Source organism: Scyliorhinus canicula, chromosome 20, assembly GCF_902713615.1.
Source record: "Scyliorhinus canicula chromosome 20, sScyCan1.1, whole genome shotgun sequence".
In the NCBI taxonomy this organism is placed as follows: Eukaryota; Metazoa; Chordata; class Chondrichthyes; order Carcharhiniformes; family Scyliorhinidae; genus Scyliorhinus; species Scyliorhinus canicula.
Window position 1 is genome coordinate 87,134,887 of NC_052165.1, and position 16,669 is coordinate 87,151,555.

Below are 16,669 nucleotides of genomic sequence, written 5' to 3' on the forward strand. Positions count from 1 at the left end.
TACTAAGTAGTGTCGATGGCAGCGGAGGTTTTGTGGCATTTTTTGACAGAAAAATCGGCTCAATACCAGCACCGATTCAGCTACTTTAAATGGGCTAGAACCATCGCCACGTGGAACGCAGTGAATCGTATGCAAAACAGTGCCGCATTCGCCGGGTATGAGGTAGGCACTCATGAGGCTCACACAGTGCAGCCCCACTTAATGGGCTCTGTCCCCAACACACGCCATCCCAGCCAACAAGATGGCTAGAAGGAGAGAAGCGGAACGGTTCAGGGTCACTGAGAAGGACACCCTCCTGGAAACCGTGGAGGAGAGAGAAAGGACCCCATATCCCAGTCCTGAAGAACAGGCCGCCATTTGCCGCCATTCGCAATGCATGGGCTCAAGTGGCAGAGATGGTCAGCTCAATGGGCAACGTCGCCCGGACTGGCTTGTGGTGCCGCAAGAAATTTCACAACCTTCTCAGGGCGGCCAGGGTGAGTCAGCTCCTCCGTGCACCTGGCACTAATCCCGCCCCTGACACAGCCGTAACCCCGAGGGAGATGGCCGAACCTCTGCCCTGCCCCACATGCCAGCACGCATGACAGCCGCCATGGCGGGTTGCCCTGGCCACGGCGGCAACCAACCATCCAACCCCAGGACTGCATGCGTAGGACCACCTACGTGCCCCCCCCCCCCACGAGAAAGCCATGCACAACGGCCTGGAGTGGGGGAAGACTGGAGGGGGACCAGCTGAACTTTGGCCCCTCACCATGCCGAACAGAGGGCCCCGAATGTGGTTTGTTACCCAGATAATATGGATGTTGCCAGGGTGGAGAGCAGTCACGTGTGAGCAACTGAAACCCTGCTGAGTAGCGATTGCCCATGACACAGGTATGACACCCCTCCTTCTATACACCCCGCATCCATAGGCCCACACTCCTCTCACGCCCAGCTTCTTCACACCCTCACCCCACTCATTCCCTGATACCCTCACCCCCAACACCTCACCACCCTCACCCTGTCATTCTCTCAGCCCCGCACGCCCACTGTCCAATCATAAGTGTCGTCTTGTGTCTTGCAGGACCTGGCGAAGATGGGCCAGGCCATCTCGAGCCCCCACCACCAGCCAGTGCCAGAACCGGTGCTCCCCAGAAAACCAAGCATTGATCGGGAAAGCAGCCGAAACACGTGCCCACTGCCTGAGACTCAAGCCACCCCAAAGCTTGGGTTAGAAGGTGACACTGACTTTCCATCACAGCTATCGCCTAAATCGTTCACCATCTCAGAGACTATCATCTCGGTTGGACACATTAATGAAGAGGCTCCTGGGACACTATCTGGTGCGCCCCACACATATCATCCAGTACTGCAGGTGGAGATTGAAGCAGCCGAGGTGAAGGACGGTTGGAGGGCAGGCTCAGTCCCAGGAACCAAATTCTATCCAAATGGGTCACGGGCTTCTGGACGATGCTGTGCTAGCTTCAGTGAAGATGCAGTCAGAGAGTCAGTGACTACAGTGGGGCATGATTGTGGGCATCCAGCACCTGTAGGTTCAGGTGAATGTGTCCATCCGGGTACAGAAGCAGGACGTGGTGACAGCCATGCGTGCTACCCAAGCAGACATCACACAGGTGGCGTCTATGGTGGAGGCATTGGGGCGACGGTATCGGCTATAGAACAGCATGTCCAATGCCTGGGGCATCCTGTGCAGGTGGTGGCCGAGGTCCACCACAATGATGTCCTCTCACAGGTAGCCATGTGCCAAAGCCCCCCCGGGTATTGCAGCGGCGCTCCTCGGCGTGGTCCAGTCACAGCAGGTTATGGTTGTTCTTTTCAAGGATGTGGGCATTGCTGGCCAGGCAAACTTAATTGCCCATCTGGCATTTACATCGGTCAGGTGATGTGCCACATTCTGGAACTGTTACTAAGGTCCATCTGTGGTGCTGCTCGGATGGAATAGAAAAGAGACCAGAGGGCAAATTTCTTCACACAGAGGATGGTGAGCATCTGGAACGGGCTGCCAGAGGCAGTGGTAAAGGCGGGTACAATTTTGTCCTTTAAAAAGCAGGTGGACAGTTACATGGGCAGGGTGGGTATAGAGGGATATGGGCCAATTGTAGGCAAGTGGAACTAGCTTAGTGGTAGAAACAGATTGGCATGGCCAGCTGGACCGATGGGCCTGTTTCCATACTGTAAATATCTATGACTCAATGACTCGATTAAGAGTGTCATTTCATAATTTGCAAATCACACGAACATTGTCAATAAAGTGAAACATAAATAAACGAATTAAATACTAGGGTGCACGTCCCACTGCAGAGCTCTATATCATTAAACACAAAAACATATTAACGTTGTTTAATGAGGCAACATTATTGATGTATCTAAGACAAACTCCTAAATGACACGAACTGCAGAACATGGAAGATGACGTAAAATAAGTCCGTCGAATTTCGAAATGGTTCCGTAGCAGAGAGAAAATGTTTCTATTTGTTAGGATGACGACTGATATTGTGAAAAGGCATTAGATAGTTACTAATGAATCTAATGTTTAATTAGCCAATTTGTTGTAACGATTTGGAGGGTGTACAATCAACATTACATCCCTGTCAAGCACTAATCGTTCCTCAGAAGGGAGTGTGATGTTGCTTGTTCATGTAATTAGTTTTTAGGTCCTGATGTTCTCGTCAATCGTCCCCATTGTTATTAATGGAAGAAATGCTAGGGAAATCTGAAGCATAATAGAACGTTGAAGTCCAGTACACGATTACTTCTGGTTAATGCACAGATTCAGCGGCAATTAGGAAGGCAAATGCAATGTTAGCATTCATGTCGAGAGGGCCAGACGAAATGAGCAGCGAAGTACTTCTGATGCTGTTTCGGTTTCTGAAAAACCCCATTTGGAGTATTGGGAGCGATTGTGGGCGCCATATCCAGGGAGCATATCCATGTGCTCGCGGCTATCGAGCACAGGGTGTGAACCATCTCCATTTGGGACTTCACTGCATCACGCTGCCATTGTGCCACATTAGCGAGTGACTGGGCCACCACTTTTGAAGACTGTGCCACCTCCCTCTGGTTCTGCTGCATCACCTCCCTCTGTGTCTGTGGCAAAGTTGGCAAACGCCTGGGCAATACACCAACGTTCCCAACCGTGACCTGCTGTGACTGGGCCATGCTGAGGAGCGCCGCTGCAATGTCCAGGTGACTCTGGCACATGGCTGCCTGTGAGAGGGCAACCCTGTCTTGTGCTTCGATCACCACCTGCACAGAATTCACCAGGCCTTGGACTCGCTGATCCATAATAAACTGTCGACACCATGGACGCCACCAGTGCGGTGTCAGCCTGGGTGGCACACATGGCTGGCACCACCCCCTGCTGACGGCTGGACTCCACATCCCCTTTTGTAATCCCTGTCTGTCTGACTGCATCTGTATTGTAGTTGGCACTGCATGTTTCCTAGGTCCGTGACCTGTCTGGACAGCAGGTGGTTTCTGGGAATCCACCCGGCCCCTTAACTGCTCCTACCTCCACCTTCTGTACGGGATGCCATGTGGCGTGGGCACCAGATAGTGTCCCAGGATCCTCCACTAATGTGCCCAATCGACGTGATAGACTCTGGGATGATGTAGGTATTAGCGAGAGCTGTGATGGAAAGCCTGTGTGATCCTCTGACCTGAGCTCCGGGGAGTTCTGAGTCTCGGGCGTATGGCTGGTGTTCGGGCTGCTCGCCCATCACTGTTCGACTGTCACGGGGGCGGGGAGGTACCGGATGGACCGTCACCATCTCGGCTGGTCCTGGTAGACACATGTAGACGTGTATGATAAGACAACGGGCTGAAGAGATTGGGGATGGGCAGGGTGGTGGTGATGGATGTAAGGGGTGTTAGGTGGTGGGGGGTGCGATGTGAGGTGGGTAAGGGCGGTGTGGTTGTGTGGTTGGTGTGGGGGTGGGTGCCCACACATGTGTCATGGACAACTACAACTCAGCAGTATCTCACTTACTCGCCCATGACCGCACTCCACCTCGGTGACAGCCCTTTTCTCTGGGCCACCAGGCACTTTCAGGGCCCTCTGGTCGAGCATGATGACGGGCAGTAACTCGACTGGTTCTCCTCCTGTCTTGCCTCACTCCTGGTGGCTGTGTGCAGCCTCCTACTGAGCGCGGGAGAGGGGGACATAAACAACAATACCGTTAGACAGTATGACGGATGCAGCCGTGGGGTTGGATAGGTGGTGACCACAGTGGCCAGGGCAACCCGGCCATGGCAGATGGAATGGGTTCTGGAATGTGGGGCTTGGTAGGGGTTTGTCCGTCTCCCGGGGGTGACAAGCTGAGTTACGGGTATGTGGGGGTCGGGGTTAGTGCCAGGTGCACGGAGCAGCCATCTCACCCTGGCCGACATGAGGATGTCATGGAGTTTATTCCGGCACTGAATGCCAGTCCAGACCACGTTTCCCACGGCACTGACCGGCGCTGCACACTGCACTCAGCCACGGTGAATGGTGGTGCCTGGCGGCTTTCCTGCCGTGCCAGGATACAGATTCATCCTTCTCTCCTCCACAGCGTCCATGAGGGTTATGAGCTCAGCGTCCCTGTACCATGGCGCTGCTCTCCTTGCAGACATCTTGTTGACTGGACCGGTGTGTGTGAGGGCAAGGATCGCATTGATACGGTTGCAGCATGGTAGCATAGTGGTTAGCACAGTTGCTTTACAGCTCCAGGGTCCCAGGTTCGATTCCCGGCAGGGCCACTGTCTGCAGAGTTTGCACATTCTCCCTGTGTCTGTGTGGGTTTCCTCCAGGTGCTGAGGTTTCCTGCCACGGTCCAACCATTTGTGGTTTAGGTGGGTTGGCAATGCTAAATTGCCCTTCGAGTCCAAAAAATGTTAAGTGGGGGTTACTGGGTTACCGGGATAGGGTAGAGATGTAGGCTTTAGTAGGGTGCTCTTTGTTAGGGCCTGTGCAGACTCGATGGGCCGAATGGCCTCCTTCGGCACAGTAAATTCTATGATGTGTGCCTCATGAGTGTCAATCATGGACCCCGCGAATCCAACATTGTTCTCCAAGGAAACGGTTGTGTTAGAGCATAGAACATTACAGCGCAGTACGGACCCTTCGGCCCTCGATGTTGCGCCGACCTGTGACACCATCTGAAGCCTATCTGACCTACACTATTCCATTTTCATCCATATGTCTATCCAGTGACCACTTAAATTCCCTTAAAATTGGCGAGTCTACTGCTGTTGCAGGCAGGACGTTCCACACCCCTACTACTCTCTGAGTAAAGAAACTGCCTCTGACATCTGTCCTACATCTACCACCCCTCAATTTACAGCTATGTCCCCTCGTGTTGGTCATCACTATCCTAGGAAAACGACTCTCACTGTCCACCCTATCGAACCCTCTGACTATCTTATATGTCTCTATTAAGTCACCTCTCAGCCTTCTCCTCTCGAACGAAAACAACCTCAAGTCCCTGAGCCATTCCTCGTAAGACCTTCCCTCCATACCAGGAAACATCCTAGTAAATCTCCTCTGAACCATTTCCAAAGCTTCCACATCCTTCCTATAATGTGGTGACCAGAACTGCACGCAGTACTCCAGGAGCAGCCGCACCAGAGCTATGTACAGCTGCAGCATGACCTTGTGGCTCCGAAACTCAATCCCCCTACTGATAAAGGCTAGCACACCATATGCCTTCTTAACAGCCCTATTAACCTGGGTGGCAACTTTCAGGAATTTATGTACCTGGATGCCAAGATCTCTATGTTCATCTACACTACCAAGAATCTTGCCATTAGCCCAGTACTCTGCATTCCTGTTACACCTTCCAAAGTGAACCACTTCACATTTTTACGCATTAAACTCCATCTGCCACCACTCAGCCCAGCTCTGCAGCTTATCTATGACCCTCTGTATCCTAAAGCATCCTTCAGCACTATCCACAACTCCACCGACCTTCGTGTCATCTACAAATTTACTAACCCATCCTTCGACACCCTCTTCCAGGTCATTTATAAAAATGACAAACAGCAGTGGCCCCACTGCGGTGCACCACTAGTAACTGAACTCCAGGATGAACATTTGCCATCAACCACCACCCTCTGTCTTCTTTCAGCTAGCCAATTACTGATCCAAACCGCTAAATCACCTTCAATCCCATACCTCCGCATTTTCTGCAATAGCCTACCGTGGGGAACCTTATCAAACGCCTTACTGAAATCCATATACACCACATCAACCGCTTTACCCTCATCCACCTGTTTGGTCTCCTTCTCAAAAAACTCAATAAGGTTTGTGAGGCATGACCTACCCTTCACAAAACCGTGTTGACTATCGCTAATCAACTTGTTCTTTTCAAGATGATTATAAACCCTATCTATTATAACCTTTTCCAACATTTTACCCACAACCGAAGTAAGGCTCACAGGTCTATAATTAGCAGGGTTGTCTCTACTCCCCTTCTTGAACAAGGGGACAACATTTGCTATCCTCCAGTCTTCCGGCACTATTCCTGTCGACAAAGGCGACATAAAGATCAAGGACAAAGGCTCTGCAATCTCCTCCCTGGCTTCCCAGAGAATCCTAGGATAAATCCCATCTGGCCCAGGGGACTTATCTATTTTGACATTTTCCAAAATTGATAACACCCCCTCCTTTTGAACCTCAATTCCATCTAGCCTGGTCGACTGAACCTGAGTATTCTCCTCGACAACATTGTCTTTCTCCAGTGTAAACACTGATGAAAAATATCCATTTAATGCTTCCCCTATCTCCTCTGATTCCACACACAACTTTCCACTACTATCCTTGATTGGCCCTAATCTTACTCTAGTCATTCTTTTGTTCCTGATATACCTATAGAAAGCCTTCGGGTTTTCCTTGATCCTATCCACCAACGACTTTTCGCGTCCTCTCCTCGCTCTTCTTAACTCTCCCTTTTGGTCCTTCCTGGCTAACTTGTAACTTTCAAGTGCCCTAACTGAGCCTTCATGTCTCATCCTAACATAAGCCTTCTTCTTCCTCTTGACAAGTGCTTCAACTTCCTTAGTACACCACGGTTCCCTTGCTCGACAACTTCCTCCCTGCCTGACAGGTACATACTTATCAAGGACACGCAGTCGCTGTTCCTTGAAAAAGCTCCACATTTCGATTGTACCCATCCCCTGCAGTTTCCTTCCCATCCGATAGATCCTAAATCTTGCCGAATAGCATCATAATGGCTTTCCCCTAGCTATAATTCATGCCTTGCGGTATATTCCTATCCCTGCCCATTGCAAAATTAAACATAACCGAATTGTGATCACTATCTCCAAAGTGGTCACCTACATCTAAATCTAACACCTGGCCGGGTTCATTACCCAGTACCAAATCCAATGGGCCATCGCACCTTGTTTACCTGTCTACATACTGTGTCCGAAAACCCTCCTGCACACACTGCACAAAAACTAATCCATCTATAGTACTCGAACTATAGTATTTCCAGTCAATATTTGGAAAGTTAAAGTACCAACCCGTGCTGCAAGCTCACCCACCTTATTCCGGATGCTCCTGGCGTTGAAATACTATAGTATTTGGGACCCTGGAACTGTGAAGCATTTATGCTAACCACCATGCTACCGTACTGCCCTGTTAGAGGTTCGAGTACTATAGCTCGAGTACTATAGATGGGTCAGTTTTTGTGCAGTGTGTGCAGGAGGGTTTTCTGACACAGTATGTAGACAGGCCAACAAGGGGCGAGGCCACATTGGATTTGGTACTGGGTAATGAACCCGGCCAGGTGTTAGAATTAGATGTAGGTGAGCACTTTGGTGATAGTGATCACAACTCGGTTATGTTTACTTTAGCAATGGGCAGGGATAGGTATATACCGCAAGGCAAGAATTATAGCTGGGGGAAAGGCAATTATGATGCTATTCGGCAAGATTTAGGAGGTATAGGATGGGGAAGGAAACTGCAGGGGATGGGTACAATCGAAATGTGGAGCTTTTTCAAGGAACAGCTACTGCGTGTCCTTGATAAGTATGTACCTGTCAGGCAGGGAGGAAGTTGTCGAGCAAGGGAGCCGTGGTTTACTAAGGAAGTTGAAGCACTTGTCAAGAGGAAGAAGAAGGCTTATGTTAGGATGAGACATGAAGGCTCAGTTAGGGCACTTGAGAGTTACAAGTTAGCCAGGAAGGACCTAAAGGGAGAGTTAAGAAGAGCGAGGAGAGGACACGAAAAGTCGTTGGCGGATAGGATCAAGGAAAACCCTAAGGCTTTCTATTGGTATATCAGGAACAAAAGAATGACTCGAGTAAGATTAGGGCCAATCAAGGATAGTAGTGGAAAGTTGTGTGTGGAATCAGAGGAGATAGGGGAAGCATTAAATGGATATTTTTCGTCAGTGTTTACACTGGAGAAAGACAATGTTGTCGAGGAGAACACTCAGGTTCAGTCGACCAGGCTATATGGAATTGAGGTTCAAAAGGAGGAGGTGTTAGCAATTTTAGAAAATGTCAAAATAGATAAGTCCCCTGGGCCAGTTGGGATTTATCCTAGGATTCTCTGGGAAGCCAGGGAGGAGATTTCTGAGCCTTTGTCCTTGATCTTTATGTCGTCTTTGTCGACAGGAATAGTGCCGGAAGACTGGAGGATAGCAAATGTTGCCCCCTTGTTCAAGAAGGGGAGTAGAGACAACCCTGGTAATTATAGACCTGTGAGCCTTACTTCGGTTGTGGGTAAAATGTTGGAAAAGGTTATAAGAGATAGGGTTTATAATCATCTTGAAAAGAACAAGTTGATTAGCGATACTCAACACGGTTTTGTGAAGGGTAGGTCATGTCTCACAAACCTTATTGAGTTTTTTGAGAAGGTGACCAAACAGGTGGATCAGGGTAAAGCTGTTGATGTGGTGTATATGGATTTCAGTAAGGCGTTTGATAAGGTTCCCCACGGTAGGCTATTGCAGAAAACAAGGAAGTATGGAATTGAAGGTGATTTAGCGGTTTGGATCAGTAATTGGCTAGCTGAAAGAAGACAGAGGGTGGTGGTTGATGGCAAATGTTCATCCTGGAGTTCAGTTACTAGTGGTGTACCGCAAGGATCTGTTTTGGGGCCACTGCTGTTTGTCATTTTTATAAATGACCTGGAAGAGGGTGTAGAAGGATGGGTTAGTAAATTTGCAGATGACACGAAGGTCGGTGGAGTTGTGGATAGTGCTGAAGGATGTTATAGGATACAGAGGGACATAGATAAGCTGCAGAGCTGGGCTGAGAGGTGGCAGATGGAGTTTAATGCGGAAAAGTGTGAGGTGGTTCACTTTGGAAGGAGTAACAGGAATGCAGAGTACTGGGCTAATGGCAAGATTCTTGGTAGTGTAGATGAACAGAGAGATCTTGGCATCCAGGTATATAAATCCCTGAAAGTTGCCACCCAGGTTAATAGGGCTGTTAAGAAGGCATATGGTGTGCTAGCCTTTATAAGCAGGGGGATTGAGTTTCGCAACCACAAGGTCATGCTGCAGCTGTACATAACTCTGGTGCGGCCACACCTGGAGTACTGCGTGCAGTTCTGGTCACCACATTATAGGAAGGATGTGGAAGCTTTGGAAAGGGTTCAGAGGAGATTTACTAGGATGTTGCCTGGTATGGAGGGAAGGTCTTACGAGGAAAGGCTCAGGGAATTGAGGTTGTTTTCGTTAGAGAGGAGAAGGCTGAGAGGTGACTTAATAGAGACATATAAGATAGTCAGAGGGTTAGATAGGGTGGACAGTGAGAGTCGTTTTCCTCGGATGGTGATGACCAACACCAGGGGACATAGCTTTAAATTGAGGGGTGAGAGATATAGGACAGATGTCAGAGGCAGTTTCTTTACTCAGAGAGTAGTAGGGGTGTGGAACGCCCTGCCTGCAATAGTAGTAGACTCGCCAACTTTAAGGGTATTTAAGTGGTCACTGGATAGACATATGGATGGAAATGGAATAGTGTAGGTCAGATAGGCTTCAGATGGTTTCACAGGTCGGCGCAACATCGAGGGCCGAAGGGCCCGTACTGCGCTGTAGTGTTATATGTTCTAAATCACGCCCACCAGGTTCTCCTTTGTCTAACTTCCTTGTTGCCTCCTCCCACAACTCCAACAGATTTGTCAGACATTATCTCCACTTGATGAAGCCGTGTTGAATCAGTTATATATTATCATGCGCTTCCAAGTACTCCTAGGCCTCATCCTTAAAATGGACTCTAAAATCGAACCAATGACCGAAGTCAGGCGAACCGGCCTCCAATTTCCCCTCTTCTTCCACCCTCGCTTCTTAAACAGCGGTATTACAGTAACCAATTTACAGTCCTCTGGGACCCTCCCTGCGTCCAGTGATTCCTGAAAGATCACCACCAATGCCTCCTCAATATGTTCAGAAATCCACCTTCAGACCTTGCTGTTTCCCCAGAACCTTCTCCTAGGGCAGGTATAACACAGTGGGCTAAATAGCTGGCTTCTAATGCAGAACAATGTCAGCAGCGCTGGTTTAATTCCCGTACTGGCCTTCCCGAACAGGCGATGGAATGTGGAGACAACGGGGTTTTCACAGTAGCTTCATTGATGCCTACTTGTGACAATAAGCGATTATTATTATTAGTGATGGCCACGATATTCACCTGTGCCCACGATTATCCCAGAACTCTGGAATCGAACTGCTGTCTTCCACCGTGAAGACAGTTGTAAGGAAACTATTCAGTTCCTCTTCCATTTCTTTGTTTCCTATTATTATTTCTCTTGCCACATTTCACAATGATCCGATGTCCATTTTATCCTCGCTCTCACCTTTTATATATTGAAAAAACTTTTCTTATCGTCTTTTATATTACTAGCTAGCTTGCACTCATATTTCATCTTCTCTCCACTTATTGCTTTTTTCAGTTGTCCTCTGCTCGCATTTAAAGGCTTCCCAATCCTTTGGCTTCCCACTAATCCGCATCCCTATGTATGCTTTTTATACTTTTATGATGTCCTTGACTTTCCTCATCAGCCATTTATGAATCTTCCTCCTCTGAGCATGTTTCCGCCTCCTTGGGATGAATTTCTGTTGTGCCCCCCGAATAAACCCGCAAAACACCTACCATTGCTGTTCCACTGTCTTCCCTCCTAGGCTCCTTTGCCAATCTACGTTGGTCAGCTCCTCCCTTATGCCTTAGTAGTTACATCTGATTCCAAATTCTCCCTCTGAAACTGCAGGTTAAAATCTATCATATTGTGGTCACTGTTTCCGAAGGATTCCTTCACCTTAAGTTCCCAAATGAAGTCTGCCTCATTACCCAACACCAAGTCAAGAATGCCTGTTCCCTCGTAGGCTCTGTCACAAGCTGCTCCAAAAGAACATCTCCGAGACATTCCACAATTTATATTCTTCGGATCCACTACAAACCCTATTTTCCCAAGCCACCTGCATATTGAAGTCCCCCATGATTATTTGAATATTGCCTTTTTTTGAACATGCCATTTCTATCTGCTGATTTATTTTGTGCCCTAAATCCTGATTACTGCTAGAGGGCCTGCACATAACTCCCATCAAGAATTGATCAACACTACCCACAGAAATAGTCCCATTCCCCACTGATCATACATCGCTCCTTACTATCTATGTAACTAAATTCCTTACGAACTATTCAACCCCGCCCCCTTTGCACATCTGCCTGTCCTTTCGATATGACAGATATCCTTGAAAATGTAGGTTCCAGACCTGATCCCCTTGCACCCATGTCTCCCTGATGCCCCCACCATTGTACTGGCCAATTTCAATGTGCGGAACAAGCTCATTTACCCTGTTCTGTATACTGCACGCAACAAGACACAACACCCTCATTGACCCCCTCTCTTCCACACCAGTCACCTTTTTTTTTCTCCCTGAGGTGATGTTGTTCTCTTATATTTGTGCTCTATTCCCCCTTCAGTTATTACACCTTCTAAGCTTACGCTCTGGTTCCCACCCCCTGCCATGCAAATTTAAATCCACCCTAGTGACCAGCAAGCCTCGCAGCCAGGATATTGGTGCCCCTCTAGTTTAGATGCATCCCGCCCTTCTTGTAAACGTCCTATCTGCCACGGAAGAGCAGGTTGCTCTTGGATCCCTCCCTGTAGATTCACAATTACAAATCCAGAAGAAAGAAAACAAAACGAAAGTAAAAAAACACCTCCCACTCTGCACCGAATTTCCACACTGCCTCCAAATTACCAAGGATCACAGTTGAAGTTAATTGCAACATGTATTGAGCGTGGGTGCTGAATATTTTCAAATGGATTAAATGATATAGAAAATAATTTCTTCCAAGTTTTACGACATACAAATGTTAAAATAAGTTCGAAACCAAAAGTGGATATTAATTTCCATAGAATTTACAGCGCAGAACGAGGCCGTCGGCCCATCGCTCACAACTCCACCCTATCCCCGTAACCCAATAACCCCACCAAACCTTTTTTTTGGCCACGGAGGGTAATTTAGCATGAGCAATCCACCTAACCTGCAAATCTTTGGACTGTGGAAGGAAACCGGAGCAGCTGGATGAAACCACGCAGACACGGGGAGAACGTGCAGACTCCACACAGACAGTGACCCAAGCCAGTAATCGAACCTGGGACCCTGGAGCTGTGAAGCAACTGTGCTAGCCATTGTGTTGCCGTGCTGCCCTACATCTCCCTAGATGTGGATTACTGCATTTTGAATAGCAAGTAAAAACAAGTTAAAACACTAAATATCGAAACCCTCGTGGACGTTTAATTATGTAAAGATTAATCGTCAATGTAACTATGTTGAAGGCTAATACCCCCCATCCAAACCAGAATAAAATTTGGAGAGAAATGTCACCTTCAAAAATCAATGGAAACATGGTAGACTAAAACACTTGGACTGAAAGCTTCTGCAATCTGTAGTTCTCACCATTTTGGCTAATTACCAGAAGAAGCACATTATTGGGATATTGCTGCGTTTGACATTACATTATTTAAGAAATCCTTTCACAAGAATCACAGGGTAAATAACGGCGCTCTTCAACTGATCTCTGAAATTCCTCTGGGTAACGCCATAAATGAAGGTATTTGTGCAGCAGCTGACAAGTTGAACGACAGTCCCAACATATTGTGCCTGATAAAGACGGATAGACGTTTCCATGTCCATGTAAAGGCATTGGGTTAGAATGAAGACCAGAGTATTAGTCATCCAGCACAGAAGAAAACTACCCGACAAGGTGAAGAGCAAAATTATGGATTGTCTCCTGCTCTCCATCTCTGGATCACGCTGATTCTCACTGTTGCTCCGGCTCCGGAGGGCCCTGCGGACTCTACTCGTTATGACAATCCGTTTGACTGTCATAGCATTCAGAAACACAATGAGAAAGAAAGGCAGCAGTGGATTCAACAGTCGATCGAACCAATAAAATACCTCAAACATTTCAGAAGTGGGAAGTGTTTGCTTTCCCCAACACATCAGCTGGCCATGCACATAAGCGGCTGATGATTCCAGATACAAAAAGTAAAAGGGAATGTTCTTTAAAGTGAACGCCAGACACAACGTAACGATTACGGTAATCGCAATTTTTGAGGTGCAGTATTTTGACTTGAAGTTTGTGCAACAAATGGCTACAAAGCGGTCGAAAGTGAAACCTACCATGAGCCAAACGGAACAATCCAAACTTACATTGCAGAGGGCATAATGGACAAAACAAAACGGAGCATATTTCAGGGCTGGGAATACCCGAAAAATCTCATTAATCTGGTATAACAGCACTTCAATAATCACGACTGAGAGATCGGCGACTGCCATTGCAACCAGATAGTGAGTGACACATTTTGAGAGACCACACTTTCCACGGCACAGGATGCTGATCGCTATTATGTTAACTGCAATAAAAAGAAGAGCCAGTTAGAATAATGTTTAACCATAAAATCGTGCACAAACAGACGTTTTCCAGGAAATAAATGTTTCTTTCATTCAAAATTCTGAAGAAACTTCCACTTGAATCACTGAATGATCATATATACCTAACTTGTTGCACGCATATGTTACCTGGGACTGCCCTTCCAAAGACCATTAAAACCCCGTTTGGCACCATTATCTGTACCCTATAGGAAAAAAAACTACAGTTGGAATCATTCGAAAAATAAAGCGAAAATGACAATGCGGTTTGATTAATCATGTACTTTGAGATAAAAATCTTCAAAGGACAGGGGACTGCAGTTCTCTTCTTCAAAACAAGCATCGGCATGCGTTTTCTCAACCAGAAAGAGGGAATGGAAGTCGGATTAACATTAAATACGAAAAGGGCAGCACAGTGCTCCTTCAACACAACTCAGTGCTGTCAGCCGGAATTAGACCTCCGTCTCTGAGGAGCGGCTGTCAGCAACTGCACAACTGTGGACACGATGAAAATGACATTGAACGATTTAGTTGATGAAAAGTCTTACAGAGAAATCAAATTAACTTTGGGGATGCACAGAAAATTTGAATCAGATCAATCTGTAAATCAGGTGAAGGTGAATAGAACCAGACTGGATGGGAAGCTCCATGTACAGTTTAACTAAAGTCTTGATCATCGAGGAAATATTTTGAAAGCTTGCTAATGGGGGGCGAGGGGGTGCTACTCTAAACCTGTCAGCAGTCAAACATATTCTAATTTCTATTGATGACATTTGATACAATTTGCATGCTCACTGGAAATAGAAACCAGAAACCGCTGCAAAGAAGATAACCATTTCAGACCATGGGTTGACGTATCATTAACCTCGACATTTAAAATCAGATGAAATATCCGTAATGCATCTTACAAATGGTTCAAAAATCAAAATGCTTCTAATAATTTTGAAACCTGAGTGCATCAATCTTTCAGGATAAGAATCGCTTTTACTATAAGATATGGACAAATGCACGATCACATTGGTGATCGAACACAAATCCAAAATGTAACAGGGAGACGGATTTGTGCCCAATGATGATCCATCCGTCTGTCGCTTGACTGACATTAAAAGTGATCAGCTGATTTGAGAGCGATTCATTTTGTGATTTTCCTCTTCACACAATTACATTCTATCTAGACACAGAACATAGAACATTACAGCACAGTACAGGCCCGTCGGCCCTCGATGTTGCGCCAATTTGTGAAACTGCTCGAAAGCCTATCGACACTATTCCCTTATCATCCATATGTTTATCCAATGACCATTTGAATACCCTTTGTGTTGGCGAGTCCACTACTGTTGCAGGCAGGGCATTCCACGCCCTTACTACTCTCTGAGTAAATAACATACCTCTGACATCTGTCCTATATCTATCTCCCCTCAATTTAAAGCATATGTCCCCTCGTGCTAGAGATCACCATCCGAGGAAAAGGGCTCTCACTGTCCACACTATCTAATCCTCTGATCATCTTGTATGCCTCAATTAAGTCACCTGTTAACCCTCTTCTCTCTAACGAAAACAGCCTCAAGTCCCTCAGCCTTCCCTCATAAGATCTTCCCTCCATACCAGGCAACATTCTGGTAAATCTCCGCACCCTTTCCAATGCTTCCACATCCTTCCTATAATGCGGCGACCAGAATTGCACGCAATTCTCGAAATGCGGCCGCACCAGAGTTTTGTACAGCTGCAACATGACCCCATGGCTCCGAAACTCAATCCCTCTCCCAATAAAAGCCAACACACTGCACGCTTTCTTAACAACCCTTTCAACCTGGGTGGCAACTTTCAGGAATCTATGTACATGGAGACCGAGATCTCCCTGCTCATCCACACTACAAAGAATCTTACCATTAGCCCAGTACTCTGTCTTCCTGTTATTCCTTCCAAAATGAATCACCTCACAGTATTCTGCATTAAACTCCATTTGCCACCTCTCAGCCCAGCTCTGCTGCTTATCTATGTCCCTCTGTAACTTGTAACATCCTTCCGCACTGCCTGCAACTCCACCGACTTTAGTGTCATCTGCAAATTTACTCACCCATCCTTCTACGCCCTCCTCCAGGCCATTTATAAAAATGACAAACAGCAGTGGCCCCAAAACAGATCCTTGTGGTACACCACCAGTCAGCACATTCTTGCATAGCTTGCCATGTATAGAGAACATTTCAAGCAATGAAAAGTTTGCACTAATAAATAATACTCTATAAGCTTCTTTCAAACAAATGCAGAGAAATGTTTATTAGACGACAGACAGCAAGATCCAAAAGAGAGTCTGAACATTGCTCCACACAAATAAATAATAGTTAATCAGACATACCTGGGATACCGATAACTGTAATAAGTGGGTAACAAATTTTTCGGTAATCAACCATGTTGCTTTATTATGAGCAGCTTTCCACTGTGAAGTGTGTTGGGAGTCAAGCAACTGAAACTCTGCTGCTACTTATTCGGTTGTATTCAGATGTGAGGAATGACATGCAAGAGTCACTAATATGAGCAAACAGTAGAGGATACCCGTTACTGAAGTAAACATAAACTTGTACTAATTGTACAATCCATAAAGTTTTTGCCAAGTTTTTGCAGTTCTTGTTACGAAGCAACGAATTCTGTTGAGACTGAGGCTTTTGCGAAAAGTGGTTCTTACATCTGTAAATGTAGCCCCTTTATACAAAAGGTGCAACGATGAGAATATCTGTTTACGCAACAATTGACATTAGTTCCAGTCACGAAACAAACATGGATGAATTTTCTGCTGCAGT

General features: G+C 46.7%; 1 protein-coding gene across 1 annotated transcript; it reads right to left on the reverse strand.

Moving 5' to 3' along the window:
- Positions 1-12,956: 12,956 nt before the first annotated feature.
- LOC119954785 (neuropeptides capa receptor-like) lies at positions 12,957-16,282 on the reverse strand. Its single transcript, XM_038780326.1, has 2 exons — positions 16,228-16,282; positions 12,957-13,855 (listed from the first exon to the last, which is right to left on the reverse strand). Exons 1-2 carry the CDS (start codon positions 16,280-16,282, stop codon positions 12,957-12,959), a joined length of 954 nt encoding a protein of 317 aa, XP_038636254.1.
- Positions 16,283-16,669: the final 387 nt, after the last annotated feature.

Bases quoted from the DNA above. Each gene is read 5' to 3' on its own strand.
- LOC119954785 (XM_038780326.1), bottom strand. From the start codon at position 16,282: ATGGTTGATTACCGAAAAATTTGTTACCCACTTATTACAGTTATCGGT. The intron at 13,856-16,227 runs GTATGTCTGATT...TTTTTATTGCAG, and splicing joins TACAGTTATCGGTATCCCAG to TTAACATAATAGCGATCAGC.